Source organism: Orbicella franksi, chromosome 11 (genome assembly GCF_964199315.1).
Source record: "Orbicella franksi chromosome 11, jaOrbFran1.1, whole genome shotgun sequence".
Lineage (NCBI taxonomy): Eukaryota > Metazoa > Cnidaria > Anthozoa > Scleractinia > Merulinidae > Orbicella > Orbicella franksi.
The window spans coordinates 13,839,391-13,862,212 of record NC_138155.1 but is presented as its reverse complement, the minus strand read 5'-3'; the positions used below and the strand labels follow the sequence as shown (position 1 = coordinate 13,862,212).

Genomic DNA, 22,822 nt, shown 5'->3' with positions numbered 1-22,822 from the left:
TTTAGCTTAAATAACACTCTATAATGGAGGTTCCCTCTGTTTAAGAAAAAGCATTTAATATAAATCGTTATTGAATTGCAGCAAAATGGTTAATATCAGAAACAAAGCACTTCGGTATGCGACAAATGAGCAATAGCATACTCCGAACAATAAGAACATGATGATTAAACAAATCAGATACGGATAGTATCATTAAATAATATCGATATAATACTGGAAACTGCACTAAACAATATTTTCCTGAGTAATCCTGATTTCTGTTGCTTGAGAAATAACTTCTTTGTTAATTGTTGCTGATATATCGACGATGTGTTACCAAGACAGCAAGTCGCTAAATGAAAACTCTACAAATTATTCATGGAATACTTTCCTTCTCCTGACTTGATCAGTTAGTGAAAATTTAAATGGTATTTAGCAATAGCAAACTGCAGTTAATATCAGCAACTTGATTGCTCCTAAATCAACTATACGGCAAACAGGCAATCTGGCATTAAAACAAAAAGCATGAGAAAATGAATCTATGGATAACACTATTACATTACAAAGCGGCGTTAACTAGGTGAACTTGCATGTGTACAAGCACCAAAATTATTTGCTCCCTAGAATCCATGACTCCTATTTCTCGAATATCGGAGATGTTCACTGATATCATATACGTTGGGGATCAATCAAAACGTGTTTATACACCGACCCAGAACTAATTATGGCAAATGCAGGGTCAGATTTGCTGCTAATGATTTTTTGAACTAATATACCTCAAAACATCAAGAATGCCACATCTCGTTAGAGAGTTAGAAAAGACCTAAAAGATTATCTCCTTACATCAGAAGCCTAAGAGTGACTTCCTATTTAGTTATAATACTTTTTCCCCTTTGTTATTTATCTATTAACACGTTTTTTTATTAATCATCTACTCCAGTTTATCAGATTACTTGTTTCCACGAAACTAACTTCTATAGGCGTGTGTTCGCTAGTTAAATAAAAAAACTTCAATAATATCTTCAGTTAAATATTAGATTAGATGAGGTGAAGTCTTTTTAACCTAGTGGGCTTTCGTTCTCAAACTTCCACATTTCTTTTAAATCTCAGTTTATAGTTAAGACTTTTGTTGCGTGGAAATAAAGAGAGTTGAAAAGTGAAACTTCACCTAACTTTACATTTGTAAACCTTTCCATTCAGTCTAACATAACACGTACTTAGATAAATGGGTATTTATATCTTACTCGTTGACGGTTTAAGGATAAGGATATTATACAATTAATTTCAAATAAATGATTTCATGATTGAGAGAAGGGTTTTCCCACCGAATGTGCAGAGCTTCTTTGATCTTGAGCTGGAAGGTGGTGCCGGCTTGATCAATCACGTGAAAGCAATCCCTGGTGCTTAGGACTCGGCAGCTCTCAGAATCAGAATAAATCACCTAATCAAACATGTTAATCTAAACTTGTTATTGGAATTCTCACGCTTTTCATAAGTGTGAAAATGTTTCTCTTCTTCCAGCTATTGTACTCATTAGCATTTTCCAGTACTTACATTCTAAGCTCTTTGCACATATTGCAACTCACCAATGAAGGCAGATGTTTCTGCCGAAACATGTCTGTGAATTTTAAAATTGCCGTCATTTATTTGGAATTAATTGTTATCTTCGTGCAATCCAGACCTTTCAATAAGGATATACAGTTTGGTAAATAGCAATGCTATTTCATCCTAAACAAAACACACTAAATTAACGATTGCTGGGCATAAAAGCCGTAAAAGCCACCAGTAAGTCATATTTACTCTTATTTAACGGACACTCGACCATTTTCCCAATTTCTTTCCAGTGGTGCTCGTCTTGACTTGCTCACTTGGTGGTTCATCCTGAGCTCCAAGATCTTCAACCTTAGAGTATTTCACGCTATCATATTTTCCCATGTGGACCAATTCCGTGTATGTCTGGAAGGAATAATTATAAGAAATGAGTACAACGAGAGGTTTTAAGCATTAAGAGAAAATAGTAATAGTATTAGTAATAGTAGCAGTAATAGATATTTATATAGCGTTCTGTTCTAAGCACTTTACAAAACTAACAGAGCTAAAATGATAGTTCTAAGAGATTAAAAAGGAAGTTCTAACAGATAAAAATACACCACAAGTTCGAGTGGCAAGTGGACAGAAACTTTGTACCGTGATTATTTACATCGTTTTGCAAACTTCTGTGCCACTGTTTTAGATATCTTCTAACAAAAATCATTTCTATTAACACCAGTAGTCGAAAACTAATTTTCAACACTTGAAAGTACTGGTGAAATGAAATTGATGATGAAATTTTACCTGTGTTTGCGCATTTTCTCTGAACTTTGAAATTTATTTTCTCGAGTTCCCTTAGGAATTTGTTACCTGTGTTATTTCAAGCAACCATTTACATCTTTAACTTTAAGAAAATGTAAAAAAGGACTGTAAAATATCTGATATTATTCTGGTACAAGGTTTTGTCCACTACAAACGGAAATTTCTCGATTTCCTATCGGATTTTGAAAACGGCTTTTTTTTTAGTGAGAGAATATTTCTGCAATTACAATCATCGTGTTTTAGAGCCAAGTTCATAGAATTCTGTTAACCTAGGTTATTGATTGGCTCATTATCACAAACCTCCTCACGAAGGTATGTATCCATTCTTTTTCGTAGGTTTTCAAAAGGAAGACGGAAGTCTGGGTTTAAGTTCCAGCACCTGGTCATTACATCATACCTAAAAATGGACACGTTGAAATTCATAGCCATTACTAGTCTGATCTTACTACATGTTTTTTTTTTTTTTAAATAATAATTTTCAAAACGCCTGAGAGAAGAATTACGTAAAAGTAATACCTTCCCTTAAGTAATTTCAACTGAACTTTGGTTAAGGTGAACAATTTGTGCTGCATAAAATGATTGCCAAAAACTTGCAGGCATTTATAAGACACCAGAATATCTGTTAAAAATGGTCAGACTTTTTAACATCCTTTGAATATTGAGGCAATAATTGTTCACATTGCATTTAGACTGTAAGAAAATGGTCAATTAGGTCCATGGCGCACTCAAGTTGACTTCTGCTTAAAGAAAACGAGGAGGAAATGAAGAATTTTAGATATTTTAAGCCAGAAATAAAGAATAAACAATAAGTGTGCATATCGTGTTCCATATCGGCCAATAGTCAGCGAAAACCAGATATCACAATAATAATAATAGAAAAGTTATCGTTGGCACGTTAAGAACGCGCTTACAATTAATAACTTAAGGTAAACACTTAAATAGTGATTAATAAATTTACAATTGGTCGTCAATGTGGTCAGGCTTTGGCATTTGATATCCATTCAGGACTGCTTGAACCACTCTTCCTTCTGACCATCCTGGGTATGGAATTCCTCCTGTCAAGGAATACAGGTGTGTTTTAACTCAGTTATGAGTTAGTCTAAAGAAAAACACTCTTTCGGCTTAGAGCAATCTATCCCTCAATGTAAGTGTGCTGTGAGCTGCTAACTAGGTGTTTACCATTTTAGTTTCAGCTTCCTTTTGTCTTTATTATTCTTATTGCTGTCGATATTCAACAAATTTTTAAACTTACCGATGGTGAAGATCTCGTACAAGACAATTCCATAAGACCACCTGTAAATTAGTAATATAGATCAAAGCTGAATATACTAGTGTACTATAGACAAGAACAGAAGTTACACAATAGACTAATCATGTTACTGTTTTAAAGATCAAGTGAGAGTGTATACTAGAATTCTACAGATCGAAGAATACAAGGTGAAATTATAATAAAATTATGGTTGTTTTTCTCGTGCTTCAAAATTCTGGCAAATTTATGAAGCTCATAGTAAACCCCAGATTAAAATCGCTGGACGACTAATTTGCAATTTTAGACCTAAACAATTAACGCAAATGTCATTATTTGACCATGAGTCTTTGTGCGACTGGAGAATAAGCTTTCATGCTTATTATAATGGTAGTCGATTATCTCATCTGCTCTGTCTACCAAATCCAGCCAGAATTTGTTGCAGCAATGGCAAGCAGTATTTCTGGAAGTAGTTACTTGCTTTATCTTTTCGTTTTGATGAAAATAATGAGATTAAATGTGCTATTACACTACCTAATATTTCTCACAACTTGTCTCTCGCCGAGAAATTCCTTAGCGTATAACCCCTGGAAATGAACATGTCTCGCAACGGTTTTGTTGCAGTAACCGTTTCACAAGGTAGAATTAAGCTCGATTTTCGCTACGTTGTTCATGTCAGAAAATGCTACACTAGGCAACGTCTCTTAGAACTTCAGTTGTTTCGCAACTGCGCAACAAAATTGCGAGGCGAGTTGCAAGAAAAATGGACTTGTATCACAGAGCCTCAACTGACGAGGGCAGCAGGAAAAATCTATATTGTACATACACATCACTTTGGGTTGAGAGCTCAGCAACATTTCCTGACAGAATCTGAGGTGCAGTCCATTTGATTGGCATACAGCCCTGTAAATACAACAGTGTAAAGCTTGTTAGTGAACACTCAGTATGTTTTGTTGAAAATCTCTATTAGCCAATTAACGTCCAAAAAAGACAAAGTGGCTCTGAAACCCCTGCCACTTTTAAACTTGGCAAAAATACCTATTTTAAAATGCTAATCACAACATCAACAAAAAAGAGTGGCCGTAATTGATTCAGCAAAAAAAATGCGAAAAACCCTGGTAACAGTTGTGACCCACCTTTTAAGTTCTTTTAAACAGTTAAAACTGTTTCCCTCCGCACCAGTTATTGTGTTAGTTGTGTAATGGCTTTGTAAAATTATAAATAGATATACCTTTTTAGCATTTCCATGTCCATACTTAAAATCTTGATAAGCCAGACCAAAGTCGGTAACTTTGCAAACAAAGTTGTCATCAAGAAGAACATTACGAGCTGCCAGGTCACGATGGATTATCTACAAATATATATTATTTTACATTTTGAATAAAACAGTTGTCAAAAAGCACCATTTAGTTTTTACCCTTTGGAAAAAAGGTCTAGACTCTTTCCCTGGTTTTTGAAACCTGGGTCCTTCAATTTAAACTAAATCTTTAGAGGAAGTCAGTGTTATATTCCAATCCAGGGATAGGAGAAGACTTAACCGCTTAAAAGAATTCAAAAGCTGCAATCAACATGTTGAAAAGTTGATTGAAAGCACCTGGGAAACCTTACAATTCTTGAGCAGTGAGAAAGTACTAAATATTTTCAATATACATATCACCAAAAGTGGGTTACTATGCTAAACTCTAGATTAAGTGGTCGGGGAATATTTGGAAGTGCCTTTGGCTGACACACTTTATTTTCGCAATGCCCCTCCCACCCAGGTCTATAAAATGAGTACCGGCAGATTTTATGTTGGCGGTTTAAAGTTCAGTTCTTGAGCTTCTTACGCCAGATTTTCTTGCAATTCTCAACGCAGCTTACTTCCACGGGGAAATGTCTATTTCTCAAAGGAAAGGATCGAGTTATTACACTGATTCCGAAAGACGACTCCAACTTCCTTGATCATGAGCTGTCAAACTGGCACCCAATCACCGTATGAAAAGTGAATTATAAAATTGCTTCAAAAGCTAAAGCATCGACAATTAAAAAAGTAATACCAACTTTAATACATTGTGACCAATCCGGTTTCATGAAAGATCGATTCATTGGTCAAAATATTAGATAGATAAATGAGATTCTTGAGCAAACTGAATTACAGAACGTTCCTGGCATTTTGCTCCAGCTGGAGTTTACGAAAGCCTTTGACATAGTTGAGTGGCCGGTTGTTCAAGTTTAACTTTGGTGATAGCATAAAGCGTTGGGTTCAAACCTTCTACTGTAATGTAGAGAGCCCTATTGCATAACTGCAGTACATACATAACTTTATTTTGAGTCGAATTTACAGGGTAGCTAAGACAGGGTAGCTGTGTTTTTTTGTATGTAGTGTATGTAGCTTTTCATTGTATGGTATTAGTGTAACGTTGCAGCATAAGTATTGTAAAGTGTAAGCAAACATAATAAAACTAATTCCCCCCCCCCCCCAAAAAAAAAGAAAAAAAATCCCAGGGGAGGATTGGGCATACTCCTAGACCCTTCATGTTATGGAAACGTGATAACGTTTGTTTTTTTTTCTTTTTTGCTACTTTTTTGTTCTTATCGCACGCTGACATCACCTTAATAAGTCACTAAACAGTCGCACAGCAACAAGAAGTCTATTTATTAACCTTACACAATGTACCGTAGGAAGTTTATCAAAGAATATATGCTTTGAAAATCATAGTACACCAACATACTACACTGTAGTTACCAGTGGCAGATTTAGAGTCTGTCCAAATGTGGACTTAGCCTGTGGAATTCTGTTGCAGTCTGATTTCTGTGAGATGTTTACTTACCCCTCTGGATCCAAGAAAAACCATACCAGCAGCAATTTGTTTGGCAAACAGCACTAGGTCATATATTTCCAGCTCTGGAACACTCCCCTGTCCAAGATGATACTTATCATGAATTCCACGGCTTTTCCTCAGATAACCCAGCAGGTCACCACATGCCAAGTACTCCATGATCATCATTGGATGAACTAAGAGCATGAGAGCATGATCAAGAATAATAATCTACAGTCAACCTACCTTTTGAGGCATTCTATATTTTTGGGAAATTTCAATGACGTGGCAACCTAATAATTACTATATTGGACATAGGATTGAGTGGTCCAGATCTGGGACTCTGACATGTCAATTTGTTGTCTTGTTAGACACTCGTTTTGTTTTGTTTGAAAATGAGGAACTTTGCCAATGTTGACAGTGTTTCATTTTCTCCCAGGGGTTAAGCAGGCTTTGGCTTAAATTGCAATAACTGAGATGATCACATTTTAATTTCATTTGCATTTCTGCAGTTCACATCATTCATTCTACATAAACCTATATTACATTTCATCTCAAGTCATACATGAAATAATTATTTTCCACAGTTCACTTGCCAAGCAAAATAATTGCAACTTTCACCTTGGGTTGTAACACAGCCAATAAACTCAACAATGTTTGGCTGAGGTTTTTCTGCAAGAAGTTTTCCCAGTTCAATTTCTCTCATCAGAGATCTCCTACCTTCTTCCCCAGAAGTGGCTACAATGTAAGAACACAATATAATAAGGTACAATTATTGAATTTGTCAATTGGAATTTTCTGAATTTGTCAATTCGAAAGCACATCTTCAGACACGCAAAGGATCTCAAAACCGTTTTCAATTAACGTTTCATTATTCAAAAAAGGCAACAAAACAAATTCGATTGTCTTATCCACGAAATGTTAACTTTTCAAGATCTCAAGCCAGCTTTGAACGCGCAAACTGACTCTACTACTCAAAACTATTTATGTGAGATCACAAGAAAATGTCTATTATTCTTGTTCCACCAATTTATATTCACACCGCGTTAAAACTGTCACTTTTACCTTGATAATGATGTCAGCAATATCGAAACGTCGGACAGCTCTAATATTATTATTTCTATCGAAGTTTTTCAGTAAACCACAAATAAATAGTAGCTATACAGTATATGCTATTAAAAAAAAAATAGAAACGATTTCAACGGTTCGGAGAATAGCACTCTAACTTCATTTTGTTTGTGTGGTCGCAGGAAACCAAGAAATTCAAATGTTTAGTAGTTGCAATGGTGAATACTTAAGCTTCCAAAATTCCTTAGTTATGAGTATGCATGCATACATAATACAGTGTAGGAAGAGCTGGAGTATGGATCGACTCCGGTGTTCCAGCCCTGTCCCAGTGGGTCATCGCATTATGTTCTTGGGGTAGGCAGTTTGTTCTAACAGTGCCTCTCTCCACCCAAGTGTACGAATGGTTACCTGCAAGTTAAATTCTGGGAGGTAACCCTGCAACGGACTGGTGTCTCATGTATACATCTGGTTGCTTCATGCTAAAATCTGGATTAAAACTACCTGGCACACACAGAGACTTCACTTTCTAATTAATACAATGAAGTAAAAATATTTGAATGTATTCTTGTTTGATTTCCTGTATTTAGGCCATTTGAAGTATTGAGAATTTTCTACCCAACAAAGTAAGCAAATTAAAAACCAAAACGTTGGTATTTACCACGCAATTTTCCCAAACAGCTACCTTTCTTGATTTGGTCCTGTTTATTTGGTATAGGCAGTAATATTGACACACTTTTTAAAATTTTGGTAGAAATTGGATAACTTACCCCGTGTGCTGGCAATATAGATCACGCAAGTGAATACATGAAAGATCATATATGATTATATATGATCATTCAAGACTGATTTCTTTTTCAGGCTTTAATTTCACAGTTGTATATAACTGCGATGGTCCTTCATGTCCTCATATCTTTCTCTGAAGTTCTATATATTATCTTTCATATATTCACTTACATTCTTACCATCTCCCAGTTGGCTTGATATCTCAGGCCATTGTTAGAGCACTGCACAAGTATTGCAGAGATCATGGGTTCCAATCCCATTCAAGCCTGATTTTTTTTTCTTCAATTTCACAGCTGCTTAAGTTGTGCATATAACTGCGATGATCCTTCATGTCTTCAGCACAGATGACCAGGAACTGTTGGAAGAAAAACGTCGACCTTTTCAGACATGCCAGAATCACCACCCCTCCTGCCCATAAACAGGCCACATTCACCAGCATCTGCAGACCCATTCGCAACAAGCTTGACAACATGCAAGATGCTTGACTCAGCGTTAAGGCAGATGAGAAAGCCATCAAGCAAATGTCCACTAGGAAAACCCCAGGATCGGACGCCATCCCTGCTGAGGTGTACAATGCAGGTGGTATCACCCTCTTCCAGCCCATGTGGGAAAAAAAAAAGCTCCCTCAGAACTTTAGGGATGCCACAATCGTCCACATCTACAAACGCAAGGAGAACCGCCTGCCCTGCAGCAACTACCACAGAATCTCCCTCCTGTCCATTGCCAGCAAGGTCTTGGCCCGTGCGCTGCTGAACTGCCAGCTACACCATCTAGAGTGGGGCCTCCTTCCTGAGAGTCAGTGTGGTTTCTGCGCAGGTTGAGGAAAAGTGCAAGGAGCAACTACGAGATCTCTTCACCACCTTCAAGAACCTGACTAAGGCCTTCGACAAAGTCAGCAGAGAAGGGCTGTGGAAGATCATGTCCAAGATTGGCTGCCCTCACATCGGTCGCTAACAAACAAACTTCCTCCCAGTAACCAACGGCGTCAAACCAGGCTACATGCTTGCTCCAACACTGTTCAGCACGATGGTGCGCAGCATGGCGATGGACAGCAATGTGATGGTCATATGACAGCTGTCAAAACAAGGTATCTGCTGACCAGTATCACATAATCATATCGAGGTTGTGTGTTTTTTTTAAGTTTATCCTGCAATCTCAATGGTTCCGGCTAGATGATTTTCTTGAGTATGGCTGTGAACCTGCGGCCTCGAGCCATACTCAAGAGCTAGGGCACAGTTTTCCCAATACAGACCTCAAGGTCAGCAAGTAACATATATATTTCGTTCGAGATTTCAGATTGAGGCCGTTAGCCGTATTAATGAGATGCCTGCATTAATGGACTTTTCTTGTAATAAAATGTATGGGCATTTTTGCCAGGACATAAGGAGGTGACCGTGATATAAAGCCGGGTTGCCCTGTATCTAAGTTTATCTTGTTACTGTTACATGATCTTACGTGTAAAGCATTTTGCAGCAACGGTCCGCTTTTCAGGTTTTCCATCGGGTTTATTTAAAAGTGCTTTCCAGACTGCTCCAAATGCCCCCTTGCCAATGACCTCTTGAAGTTGTAAAAGGTCAACTGCAATCTCCCATTCATCCGCTTCAGGGTTCTGGAACTGCATCTCAACTGCTTTCTCTGGATCGGGTCTAAACAATTTAACTCAAAACTTCATTGTCACAGGGCAGGGTTAACTAATCAAACATTATTACAGTCGATCATGTTAAGTCAGTGATTTTGTGATAAATTAAAACAAACTGTGACACATTTAAAGGGATTCCATAGACTACCCTATTGTTGATATCTAGATAGCCACCAATAGTTTTTTTTACAATCAAATGTTATTCATCATATTTATTTCAAATCTATTCCCTGCAGTAACAACTCAGTTTGTACCATTAATATATGCATTCCTCCAAAGAGTAGTTCATGCGGGGATGTTGCTTACTGTAAGTCTTCCCTCAGTCAAATATACTGAAAATAGGCCCTAATTAAAATTGTATAGATGAACTGACTGAATTTTATGACTGCAGGGAAATAACACAAAAACACCCTCATTGAATAAATTGAAGCTATCAATCGTTGCAAAAAATTACAATAAAAAGTTTAAAGGAAGATTAATTTTTTAGTTACACAGATCCTCCTTGAAGAAACCCCGTCACATAGATTATTGTCCTTCATTTAGTTATATTGAAGTTCTTACAAAGGTTAATTAACTTTAAAGCTTATAAAAAAAAAAGATGAATAGGAGCCATATTTCCCAGTAGTGCATGTACACCTGCAGATTAAATCTAAAATGTACTTTGAAACACGTTCATACATGCATATGCTTATGTTTGGAAATATGGGATGGATTAAAGGGGCATTTCATGATAATTTTGCTACATTTTCAGAGAAATATGCAGTCTTAAAGTTATGGTAATATCTTCACTCATGCACGAAACAATCCCATCATAACACCCTAATTGAAAAACTAAGAAGATTTTTGGTGAAAAGGAAAGGTAATCATTATGATTAGGTTTTTGAGACTTTTCTAAAACACAAACTTAGGGTAGAATTTCAGTCTCAGAATTTATTATAATGTGTACAGCCCTTTGAAAGCTTCAGTGTAATAGAATAGAAATTTCTAACAAGACACTATCTTTTGGATTAAACTTTGTCTTTTTTAAACCATTCTCGTGATAGTGCCCCTTTGAAGATAAATGTTATCCATATGCTGTTATTGGTGAATACGCAAAAACAGTGAAGATGTAAAAAGTAGAAAGTGTAACTACACACTTTTAGTAAAATAAAACAATAAGGCATCGACTTACAGTTCGGCCACAGCTGTATTTACCCAATGAAAGATAACGAAAGATGCATATGTACGAAAGAAAGAAACAGAAGAAACAAACAAAATAAAACCAGGTTGAATAAATGCCAGAGCTAATAATATTATATACCCTAAGACAGATGTAGAGGCGTGGTGGCCTCATGGTTAGTGTGCTCATCTCCGGATCGAGCGGTCCGGGTTCGAGTCCTGGCCGGAGACAATGTGTTGTGTTCTTAGGCAAGACACTTAACCGGTGGTAACGCTGCAATGGACTAGCATCCCATCCAGGGGGGAGTTAGAAATACTCCTAGTTGCATGCTTCATGCTACAGAAACCAGGACAAGCTCTGGCCTTGCTCATATGCAGACTTTACCTAACTGCCTATCTACCTACCTACCTGCCTACCTACCCTAAAAAGAGGTGGTGCGTTTAACTATAACAACAACTATCGTGTTGCCAAAGACATTTGTTAGGAAGAACACCCATGCTCTAAAAATTGCTATTTCTGCTATTTGGTGTAGCGATATTTATTAGCAGGCAACACTTTATTCCTTGGGCTAAGTACTTAAGTAAAGTGTTTTACATGACACTAAAACTGAATTGTTCATGAATCCATAAATGGTTGTATGGCAAATCAACATAATGAACTCTCTTATTCAGTTATTGTTTTTACCTGCTCTTCGGTACTTGCAAATGCACCAGCCTACAGCAAATACGACAATGCAACCAAGTACAGGCCCCACAATATAATACCACTCCAGAGCCTGCCTGGCAATAAAAGCTGAGAAGGGAGCCTTTAGTATTACTATACAAAACTTCATTTTAACAGTTTTCTATGTTAGTATTGTTAATCTATTGGAAGGAACAGCGCCTTATGGTTAGTGCAATGGACATTGACCAAACAGTCCAAGTTTAAGCCCTGACCAGGTTCATGACATTACACAAGCCCCTCTCAACCTGGTCTCGATTCTTCAAAAGCTGATCGTGCTAATCCAGGAAGACCCTAAATGTGGAAGTGTCTGGATGACCCAGGCACCATTATCCAGATATTTTCAAATCGTATGCAGTTAGTCCAGCTGTTACATATACTGATAAGGTACTTTGAAAGTGTTGTGCCTGTAAACCTCGGACGTACAAGCTAACTCATACCCCCACCGTGGTAGAAGGGGGGTGAATGAAACCCCCCTCTGGGTTTTCGTTCTGTTTAGGCATAGCAAAATAAATTTACATTGATTAGATAGCCCTGAGCTTCCTCGACAAGATGATACCATTTTTATTCATCATGACGTCATTTGCCCCGCCATCTTGGACCCACCATCTTGGATTTTACTATTTTCTTAAAAAGTCAAGAAATAAAGGAAATTAACACAAAATCAGGCCACCATACTTATGAAATGTACAAATTCATGAATTTATGCAATTAAATGAAGAAAATTGGAAAAAAAATACTACAGAATTATCTCAAAAAAGTTGATTTTTGGCCAGGCCTACGTGAAGTTTGATGATGGCCAAGGCAACGTCAAATAATGGTCCCGCAATTGACATATCAAAATTTCCGCAGAGAATGAAATTTTCAGCGTCTTTGAATAAATCGTCTTTTCAAAACTTTGAAAAAACCTTATGGGGAGCTGTAATCCACCCCCCTTGTACGTATGAGGGTTAATAGATAAACGATAATGCAACACAGGGTAATTGCCAGCTGATTACATTTATATTATGGGCTTATACAATTACTATATGTGATTTTGTAGTGTTGTAAACTTGTCTGCCATCATCCTATAGTTTGTAATTTTCTAATTTTTATCACTATTATTATTGAAAATTAAGGATGGAAAAACCTATCAGGAGTCCGATCGTTAATAAAGAAATGGTACTGTTAATATTGTAACCAGCTGAATTTTTTTGCAGCAGTTAGTCAGCAATTAAGCCCTAAGAGTGCAAATGAAAGAATACTTGCCAGTTTTGTTGTTGTTGTTGTTGTTGTTGTTGTTTTTTTCACTACAAGTATTTCTAAGGGCAAGATCAATAACAATCGTCCTTACCCTTGACATCGATCTTTACAGTAGAGCGAGCCACAATACCTGGTCTGTTACGTGCTTCACATAAATATTCACCACTATCACCTTCCACAACTTCCACAATAAAAAGTTTGCTCAATTTATCATCTAATTGTGTATCAATCTGTGCTCTTGGAATTACTTCATCATCGTTTTTCTTCCATTTGATTGCCACAGTCGCTTTATTGATCTGACAAGTTAATCTAAGCTCATCTCCTACTGTCAGTTTTGGATAAGGCTTTGGGCTTACCTCAGCAGCGGGTTTTTCTTTAAAGACAAACACATTCAAGCAATAAGTAAAAGAAACACTCAGTCAAATTAGGATAATTCATGGGCATATTTGTTTCAAAGACTCTTTGGTGCTCTTAAATGTGGAAGAGCTTAGAATATATGGGTGGAGGGAGAGGGGGCTAATTTTTTTTACTTCAGAATGTTGCTTTTCAAAACTATTTGGGTTTATATTTGGAAATGATGTTGTGTATATAGTGCATGAGCACTTTAAGCATAGCAATACGAATTCTACAGTTATTAAGTGAATATCAAAAATACAGGAGACGTTGAAAAATGCAAATTAGGAGAATAAGACATCACATCCCACATATGCGTAAGTTTACTGAGTTGGCATCAAGCTATTGAAAGTATCGTGCCAATGATATTAACATCTGATAACATCTGACTAGATATTCAGATAATTATTTTATAGTGCAAGTGCAGTACTAGTATAGTTAGTACATATAAGATAAAGAGGTGAAAAAAACGTTTTATAAAAAAAAAAACCTATTGTAACTGTTCTCTGTTGGACTTCACCAAGTTAGAATTTCATCCCTCTGAAATTAATTGACAAGAAACCCTGAAATCCTAGGAATTTGAAGCGTGCGAATTGATTCAAAAATGCTAATCAGCACAACATAGCCATTATAGCAGTACATATGGCTATACATGTACTACAACAATTATTATTTGCCCCTGGGATCATGGTCGTCACAGGTCGAACTTTTCAAAATTCCCTGATTTTTTCCTGACTTTACCCTGTTAAAAATCAAATTTCCCTAACCAAATAAATACAGAATGTCAGATCTAGTAGCAGCCGTCTAGCCTCAACTTACAGCTGTCCTTTCTGCCCGTTCATTCAGCAAATTTTCCTTCTTCATTAAGGAAAATATAACAGAGATCACAATGACCCCAAACGTTTCGTCCAGTCCTCAATGGTGTTAAATCACCTATGTTAAATTATTTAAATTTTCCCTGACTTTTCTTCAAAATGTCAATTTTCCCTGACTCAAAATACAATTTCCTGACCTTAAAGTTTTTTTTTCACCGACCATTTCTTGACCTAGCTGTGGCAAACATGATGGGTATGGATGTCATTAGTGTATATATAACGTTAAGCCCTGCTATCTTGCACTGGTTAGGGGAATGAAAAACAGTTCAATTTAGCGAGGGGGTTGTTGAGACAGCCCAAAGTACATGTACATATATAAGACTGAAATAGCATACTTACAGGAAAAGGCTTTGAATTTAAGATGATTTGAACAAGTTCAAGACAGCAAGGTTCAACTTCATGTATTACACATATGCACTCACAAGTCCAGTTGGTATTGTAACAGCTCAGTTGATAGACCACTGAACTGACTCTTTAGAGGTCATAGGTTCAAATTTCGTTCACGCCTAAATTTCTTCGGACGGTATTTTTGAAACTGTCCGAGACACATAATTTTGTACCTGCAATAAATGATATTGAATAAGGTAGATTTTGTTCTGCTTACCAAAAACATGAAGATACGCAGAAGAGGTTGTTGTGTTAGCTTTGTTTTCTGCTGTACACTTGTAGATACCTTCCATACGTTTTGTAGTGTAAGGCAACTCCAGGAATGATCCTTCACTAAGACTGGTTTGATTGATGCCTGAAGGGAGGTACCCATCATTAAATTTCCAGGAGAATGTTGGCTTGGGAACACCTGTGGCTTTGCAGCTAAAGTTCTCTGGGTGGCCTTCGGGAACAGACTTGTTTCTTGGAGAAACATAAATCTGAGGAGAGACTTTCGACCAAACCAAGGCTGTTATTAGGGGCCATGACCCATAATACCTGTTATGGCTGAGTACGCTTCATTGCATTGCCCTTGATGTGGTGGTTGAAATTACCTGATGCTGATAGAATTCACTCTCAAAGTAAAAAGTTTGTTACAGGTGTGAATTAAGAACGTGGATTCAGGTGACTCAAAACTTAATGACAGTCCTACAAACATATTCTTTTAAACTGATGGTCTCAGCTAGTGCAAACAAGGGATTCAGTAATTAACCCTATTTCGCGTATGCTTTTTTAGCAAGCCTGGAGAATTTTAGAACTAACATCTTTATAAAAATTAATCCACGAACTCACTTAAGACATAGTTTTGAACTTAAATTTGAATAAAACATCCTGTTGCCGCAGAAGCATCAAATCACATGACCAAGCTATTAACACACCTCAGTTTCACAAAGTTTGACCGCGTAACCTCAGGTTACTCAAGTTAGAAAAATTTGAAATTAGTACGGGTACTTTAGCCCCCTTCCTAGCTAAATAGGGAAACTGAACAATATGGGCAAGTCCACAATATTTGCATACAACCTCGCCCGTAGAAGGAGGTTATTGGTTATAACTAAAACATTGCCTTCTCACACTGTAGAGTTCAGAAAGTACGAGGAACAATTTCTTAAAAATTTTGTGGAAAACAAAAGAGCCTCGAAACAAAATCAATAATTATGTCTTATTATAAAATAAGAATTCCGTGGTGTTTTCACATTTTTCACAATAATTTGACAAATAATTTAATTAAAAAGTTATCCTTTTAGTTGTAATTCTCTTAACATGCATGCAGAAAGAAAAGGTTCCTTTATACAAAGGAATGAGAATTGTTCCTTTTAATACTTGTAGGCAATTAAAGTCAGTCTTGATTGGTACAGTTACAGATTTAAAGTGTTAAATTTCCAACAAAAGGTTAAAATGTGGCAAAGCTATTGACACTTGATTGGAAAGTGTGCAATTTTGAATGCGTGAACCAAAATTTCTATTAATCCTGTTCAGTGATTAATAGAAAGCCATGGCTCTAATTCTCTGATTCACAACTGAGTCCCTTACCTGTCACATCAATCCAAAAAAAAGCATACGCCATTCCTGCCCAGTTTTTGGCTGTACATCCATACAAGCCTGCGTGGTCGAAAGTCATTTGAAAAACAGTGTATGTGTTATTGTCTCTATTTCCAAGATCCACACCATTCTTGGTCCAGTTGATCTGAAGTGGACGATCACCTCCCACAATGCATGTCAAATTAAGCGTGGAGTTAAACGCAACAGACTGATTCCTCAGTAGTGGATTCAGTTTAGGTAGAGCTTGAAAAGCAAGAGAATTTAGGAGTGAATTTTCTGTTTTCATACGCACATTTAATTTCCAATCCTTTATGTTCCTTTTGAAGACCAAATAAATATACTCAGCTGAATTCAAAAGCGCATAACCACTGAATATATAGATTAAGAATTGAGGTGGATGTTTTTCACTCGTTATAACTGATGAATAAAGTCAACATAACCCATGAAAACAATTGTATGAATGCACTTGTCATGGTTAACACTTTTGTTTGTATTCCATGAAAGTACTGCGCCCGGCAATATAGAAGAGTAGTTTTGAACTACAGTCAAAGCTATACAAAGTAGCCACCCACAGGGAAATGGAAATTGGCCGCTTATGAACCTAAACAAAAAGCACCACACGATTATTTCTCTTGGGAGTAAGATTTTAATTCCTTGGCATCAGCAAAATAAAACTATATCATGCTCTTAATGGTTACTGTATTCATGCTTATTATTATCATTATCATTATCATTATCATTACCATTACCATTATCATTATCATTATCATTATTATTTACTTACTTTTCACTCTTATATATATGCTGTCAGTGAAATTACCACCAGCATTTTGTGCTTCACAGATGTACCTTCCCTCGTCACTGTCTGTTACATTTGTTAAAAGCAGAGGTGATGGAAGGTCTAGCTCATTTTTAAAAAAGGATAGTCGTGGTTCAGGTAAACCTTCAATAATTTTGCACGTCAGGTTGGCACTATCTCCTTCCTGCAAGGGATTACTTGGTCCTAACAACTCAACAATTGGGCGAACTACAGAAAAAAAAATTATTAGAACAGATAAAGAAATGCCCCAAACCAGCAACAAGATTTGCAGCCTAGGGGGTCTTTTAATTTTCAAATGGCAGTTCTTCATTCTCTTCTATGCTGTTGAGCTCATAAAATCCTTATCCTTAATTTTAATTACCTCCAGCTCAACAAAAGGAAAACCAAGGATTGCTATCATACTATTACGAAGAGATAATTGTTTATAAATCCCAGTCCATGCATACACTGCACGAAAGTAGCTTGTAAATGCTGCTGTGCATCAATGTTGTTAATAACGTTGTCTGTCAAAATCTTTTGTAAAATAATTTAAGTAATAGTTTGCTACTCACTTATGATAAAAACATTGATGTTTTGGGGTTTTATTGTAGCCCTTTTGCTTCCTTTACTTTGTTTGAAGGTACAGATATATGTTCCGTTGTCTTGTCGGTGAACTGGATTGACATATAAACTTCCATTCAGAAGTTGTCTGAACCTTGCCTTGTCCAGTTGTACTCCATCTTGTCTATTCCACTCAATCTGTGGTGTTGGAGTTCCTTCAGCACTACAGCTTATAATCCCAGAAGCATCAGCAATAATACTTTGCTGATGGTTCACCTCAGTAAATCTTGCTGTTGGAAGAAACACAATAACATTGGTTTGATAAATAACTGTAGTTCAAAAGCATTCGATTGCTACTGTATCTTGAAACAAGTTTAACAAGTTAAATTTTACCCCAGTGGTTAACAATTGAATTTAGATTTAAATTTACATGGATTTATGACATTGAATGTTTTGCTTTAATTGATGAAAAAGAAAAACATTTAATTAATGTAAATTGAAATCAGAATAGAGAACATTACTGGTAAAATCGTCAGTATGCAATTTCAGGAACAAAATATTGACTTGAATTTTGTTGAAACTTCACGGATCTACGCACATTGTTTACATTTTAGTGAAGATATTTCTCTAAGATAAATAGCAAATGTTCCCAAAGTTTGGTTTCACAGAACAAAAACTTAATTTGGAATAAACAAAACTTCAGTTAAAGGAAATAAGGAAAATGAAAATGAAAGCTTTCTTGCTGAAATGAAAATCTATTACAGCGAGCAAAATAAGCATCTTTGTTAAGGGCGAGTTGATACTCCGGTGCGCTCTAGATCTGCCAAACCAGCACTTAGAAGAAAAATGCTTTAAAACTTTAATTAGCTTAAACTGATGAAAATCAATCATTAATTTTAACTTCTAAAGCTGAAGACGTTGCAATTCTTGTTAATTAGTTCTTTTCTAATCCAGCCCGATTTTTGGAAGAGTTTAATATCAGTTATCTTCACTTAATGACAATAAGTGTTTTCAACTGCACCTATTCATTAATTGCGTTGTCTTAAAACATCGTAATCATATTTTAATGTTACAGGAGTACACACTCTGTTGAGGATTACTATGCTTTATTGGGACAAAAATCATATGCATTTACAGCTCGTGGAATCGCTTAGGGGTAATTTAGTCAAGGAATCTGGTCACCTTACAGTAGGGTGTTGACGATGAAATGCCACTATTTTTAGTTCTTAAAGTATCTTTTAGGGTGCACTCCGACAATTAAAAATGAAACGCCCTTTTTTCCTTTTTTAGGCTCGACTTCCGCTGGTCTCTTGAGTACGGTCTACTAGCACAGGCTTCTTTCAAGCTCGAGCCACGCCCAGAGTGGTTTCCTTAATTTAGGAGTTTAATTCAAAGTTTCCGAAAATCATCCACGATCTTTTCGTACGTCAGTCCCCCCACCCTCAGATTAACGGACGTGAAGGTACACATTTACAGACAGACACACGTGGACAGCAGGCTAAACGACCAAATTACTCTGCCCGCTAGTAAAGATAAGTTGGCCTACCATTGACATAGATGGTGTAGTAACGAGTGTATTCCAATCCCCTGCATTCGTAGGTTCCTCCATCAGACAACTGAACGTTTTCAATGGTCAGTTCACCATTTTGTTTTGCCGTCATCCTTGTCCCAGATGTTGAATTAATCTCTTGATGTTTGTTATTGAACCAACGCATATGGTTGGTTTCATTTTCTAAGGAGCAGCGAATAATTTCACTGCTGCCGACATCCAAAAATTCTCGAATTGCATCCAAGATTTTTTTGTCCTCTGAAAAGAAAAATCTTTCTTTACCACATTGTAGTATGCATGAGACTCTAAATCCTAGAATGCTAAATATAACTGAAACAAGATAAAGTTTGCTTAAGCAAAATGCTACAAGGATTCAGCAAAGTCTATCTCTACCCTTCTTAATAAATGAACCCTTTCTTCTTTACATGGGGTGACTTGTTGCTAGTAATGTGATCACATAGTTTTAGACCGAGGTCGCGAGTACAGACCGAACGCAGTGAAGTCTGTACACACAATTGAGGCCGAGATTCTCCCATACAAACCGACTAAGCTCGATTAATAAGATGTTTATTGTATGGAAAAACAAGAAAAATTTAATGCGTTTAATGTAACTGGTTTGTACTAGCTGCCATTTATTTGCTTGCAAACGGCAATTAGCTCAACCTAATTCTGCCAAAGTTTGCTCATCCTCTTTACTTTTTTTTTCTCATCAGGCTGTTCAGCACTTCTAGTAATATTTTTTGAAGAAAACAGTCAATATTTTTGTATTTTAGTTTGCAATTTTTTCACCGCAAAATGTAACCAGTCTAGATGGGAAAATCTAGACCGTGGACAATATTGATTTAAACCAATCAAATTCGTGAATTCTCTAGTTCCCAGTCCTTGTGAGACTCAGCCATATAATAATAGTAAATTTTTAGTAGTAGCATATCATTATTAGCCCGACTGTCTCTGTGGAACAATGACGGCAGACACAAACTTGTAAGGTTAGTCTTTGTTAGCTATAACATCTTTCAGTTGCACACCCCTCCCAGCCCTCTTTCCCTGCATAAAAGGGTGTTGTGAGATTTTATATTCGTTTAATGTGAATAAAAGACTAACGTATAATAAGCACTTAATGACTGGCCCCAAGGGAAACAGTAAATTTTGTTTCCCCGAGACCCTCAATGAGGTCGAGCGGAAACAAAACTCACTGTTTCCCGAGGGGCCAGTCATTAAGTGTTTTGTTATACCTTCCGACTCAAAACTAGAAAAAAAAAATGCGAAAAAATGATTTGCTTGACGTCTACGGAGGCTGTGCTTGCAGTACGAGCGACAATCAAACCGAGCTGTCTACCGAAACGAAGCGATAACAGTCCTTTTCTTCGCAGCTAACAAAAATAAAGACAATACTTAAGTTGCTTTCCCTTGTTCTAAAGCTTAACTCGAGAATTCTGGGTTTGATTCGGCGAGGAACAGCATATTTTGTTGTACATGACACAACTATTTTCCTACCTGGCAAGTGGCGATAGCGATCGAAGAGCGAGTTGCCGAACGCGGGCGACCCATTTTTGGCGCCAAATTAAAAGCTTGAAGACTCAAAATGTTCAAATTTTCTTCTTTGTTAATCTGATGTGTTTTTGCCGAATGGTAAATCCCTTTTCTTGAATGATGAATGCCTTCTCTAGAGAGAAACGTTGACGACTTCAATGGCTTTTTGACATCAGGCCAACTGGCACACAAATTTGCCGCCGTTGCAAGGTGCACGAGCTGATCACGTGCGAGTCGAAAGAAGAAGTTGTTGCTTCCCTAGGGAGTTAGTGAATTTTTTTCGCCCTAGGGAGTTAGTGAGTTTTGACCCACGGCACGTGACACGTTCTCCTCTAATCGGAAAACGTGTTTGAATTGGGAGGCATAAAAATTCATTTTATGTCGTGGTTGTATGCTGATCGATCAAGACCTACAAAATATCAAATAATATAAAACCCTAAATGATCACTAACTTTTTGGTTCACACAATGCCTGAGCACCTTTGTCACCACTTTGACAGTCAACATTAAGCTTTCCATCAGTTCGCGGGCAGGATGCTAGCTCGGGCTCATCTCCATTACAGGCTACATTAGACATTACAAAAGGAATGTCCTCATCCTTGACATCTGCCACTACAAATTCAGCCACTGCGCGTTTGAAGCCAAGCTGACGACAAATAACTTTCACATCCTCAAAATTCCATTTATTACGACAGATCTTTCCCCACTTTCCATTGTAAAATACTTCCACTCTTCCACCATATTCTATATTTGCACCATTTAAACGAACAGGAACTTCTAAAATTAAGAAGAAATTAAACCTACGTTAACAAATAAACAGATAATGAGTTTACAATTACAATTACAATTACAAACCAACATGCTTATTAATATGTCATTATCACATTATTTTAACAGATTTTTACAAAACTGGACTTTTACCCTACATGTACTAGCTACTGCTGCATCACTGTTACTTCCCTACATTTCTTTACATTTTAAATTTTCAGATCAAGGCTTTTCTATCTTCTTAGAGTGCTTTAGCCACATAAGTTTTAAATTTTGTTTACACCAAAAGTTAAGGTTCTTACACGATGTGCAATCAGCTAAATTGTATAATGTCTCAACCAGATTGAGCCTTTTAAGCTCTACCTACTCTAAAGCTCAAAAGCAGATAACTGCTGCATTTTTTTGGCAACATATCATATCCCTTAATTGTAACATCAAACCAACCGTTTTGCCCACTCAAACGAGCATCCTAAATCTCAGAGGAGTTCTATATAAGATATTTTAATTTCTAGGTTTTGGATTATGCCAAGAAAACTCAGTACTAGCACTGCCTAAAAATAGAAACGTAGAAAGAGGATGGGAATCTACATGAAATTAACATTAACACAGTGGCATGCATGAGGCTGGGCCACGGCAAGTTATGTATAAACTACCTTTGCACGATTGTGTTTTGTTATCAGTGTCATTCCCGCATTTCGTCAGTGCTGTACAATTGTACATGATTGATGTATTCGGGGCATCGCTTTTGTCTCTGTACCAAGTATTATTGTTATAAACGCCTTTGCTAGAGTAACCCATGGCCTCGCAGGTCAAGTTTTCTTCATCTGTACCCCAACTTCTGGTACAAAGTTTTTGCCAGCTACCATTGTTGTAGATTTCCATAATGCCACAACATGGGTTCTCTCCTGACTGAAAGCGTAGCGGGAATGCTGATAAAAGAAATGATAGAATACAATCTTGATAAAATGCAAAGCCATGTGACAATTTGGAATCGAAGATAAACAAGACACTAGCTGAGGATGGTTATCATTGTTGAGACCAATTTTTGGCTTATTACAATGTGGAAAGGTCTACAATATTATAGCTATATTTTAGAATCAATTATTATTCATAAAATCGAAATATATGGACAGCTTAATATATATATATATATATATATATATATATATATATAGGCTTGAGCATATAAATAAGTAATGATGTAATGAACGAAAAAGTTTTAACTCTCTAGAAGCTTTGATTCCCCAGGCTTTAGAAACAGAAAGCCTCAAAAAACGCTAATTATGACCAATAATTATTGTCATCAAGGTCAATGACCTCGAAGTTATAAGTATTAAAAGCATTAAAATGAAAGTGTTATTAAATGAGACTTAAAACTGTAGATCTCCTCTAAGATG

The 22,822-nt window shown here is 36.7% G+C and overlaps 1 protein-coding gene across 1 annotated transcript; it reads right to left on the bottom strand.

Annotated features, from left to right (window-relative positions):
- Positions 1-814: 814 nt before the first annotated feature.
- On the bottom strand, positions 815-21,429 carry LOC145460280 (fibroblast growth factor receptor 2-like). Its single transcript, XM_081445033.1, has 18 exons — positions 21,111-21,429; positions 19,126-19,386; positions 17,591-17,869; positions 17,004-17,246; positions 16,211-16,462; positions 14,859-15,131; positions 13,078-13,359; positions 11,709-11,816; positions 11,037-11,049; positions 9,682-9,872; positions 6,997-7,113; positions 6,388-6,572; positions 4,809-4,928; positions 4,404-4,480; positions 3,584-3,624; positions 3,290-3,386; positions 2,632-2,728; positions 815-1,935 (listed from the first exon to the last, which is right to left on the bottom strand). Exons 1-18 carry the CDS (start codon positions 21,232-21,234, stop codon positions 1,786-1,788), a joined length of 2,910 nt encoding a protein of 969 aa, XP_081301159.1. The 5' UTR covers positions 21,235-21,429; the 3' UTR covers positions 815-1,785.
- Between the last annotated feature and the right edge of the window lie 1,393 nt (positions 21,430-22,822).

Bases quoted from the DNA above. Each gene is read 5' to 3' on its own strand.
- LOC145460280 (XM_081445033.1), bottom strand. From the start codon at position 21,234: ATGTCTAATGTAGCCTGTAATGGAGATGAGCCCGAGCTAGCATCCTGC. The intron at 11,817-13,077 runs GTAAGGACGATT...CTCCCTTCTCAG, and splicing joins TGTAAAGATCGATGTCAAGG to CTTTTATTGCCAGGCAGGCT. The intron at 1,936-2,631 runs GTTTGTGATAAT...TATTCCTTCCAG, and splicing joins ATACATACCTTCGTGAGGAG to ACATACACGGAATTGGTCCA.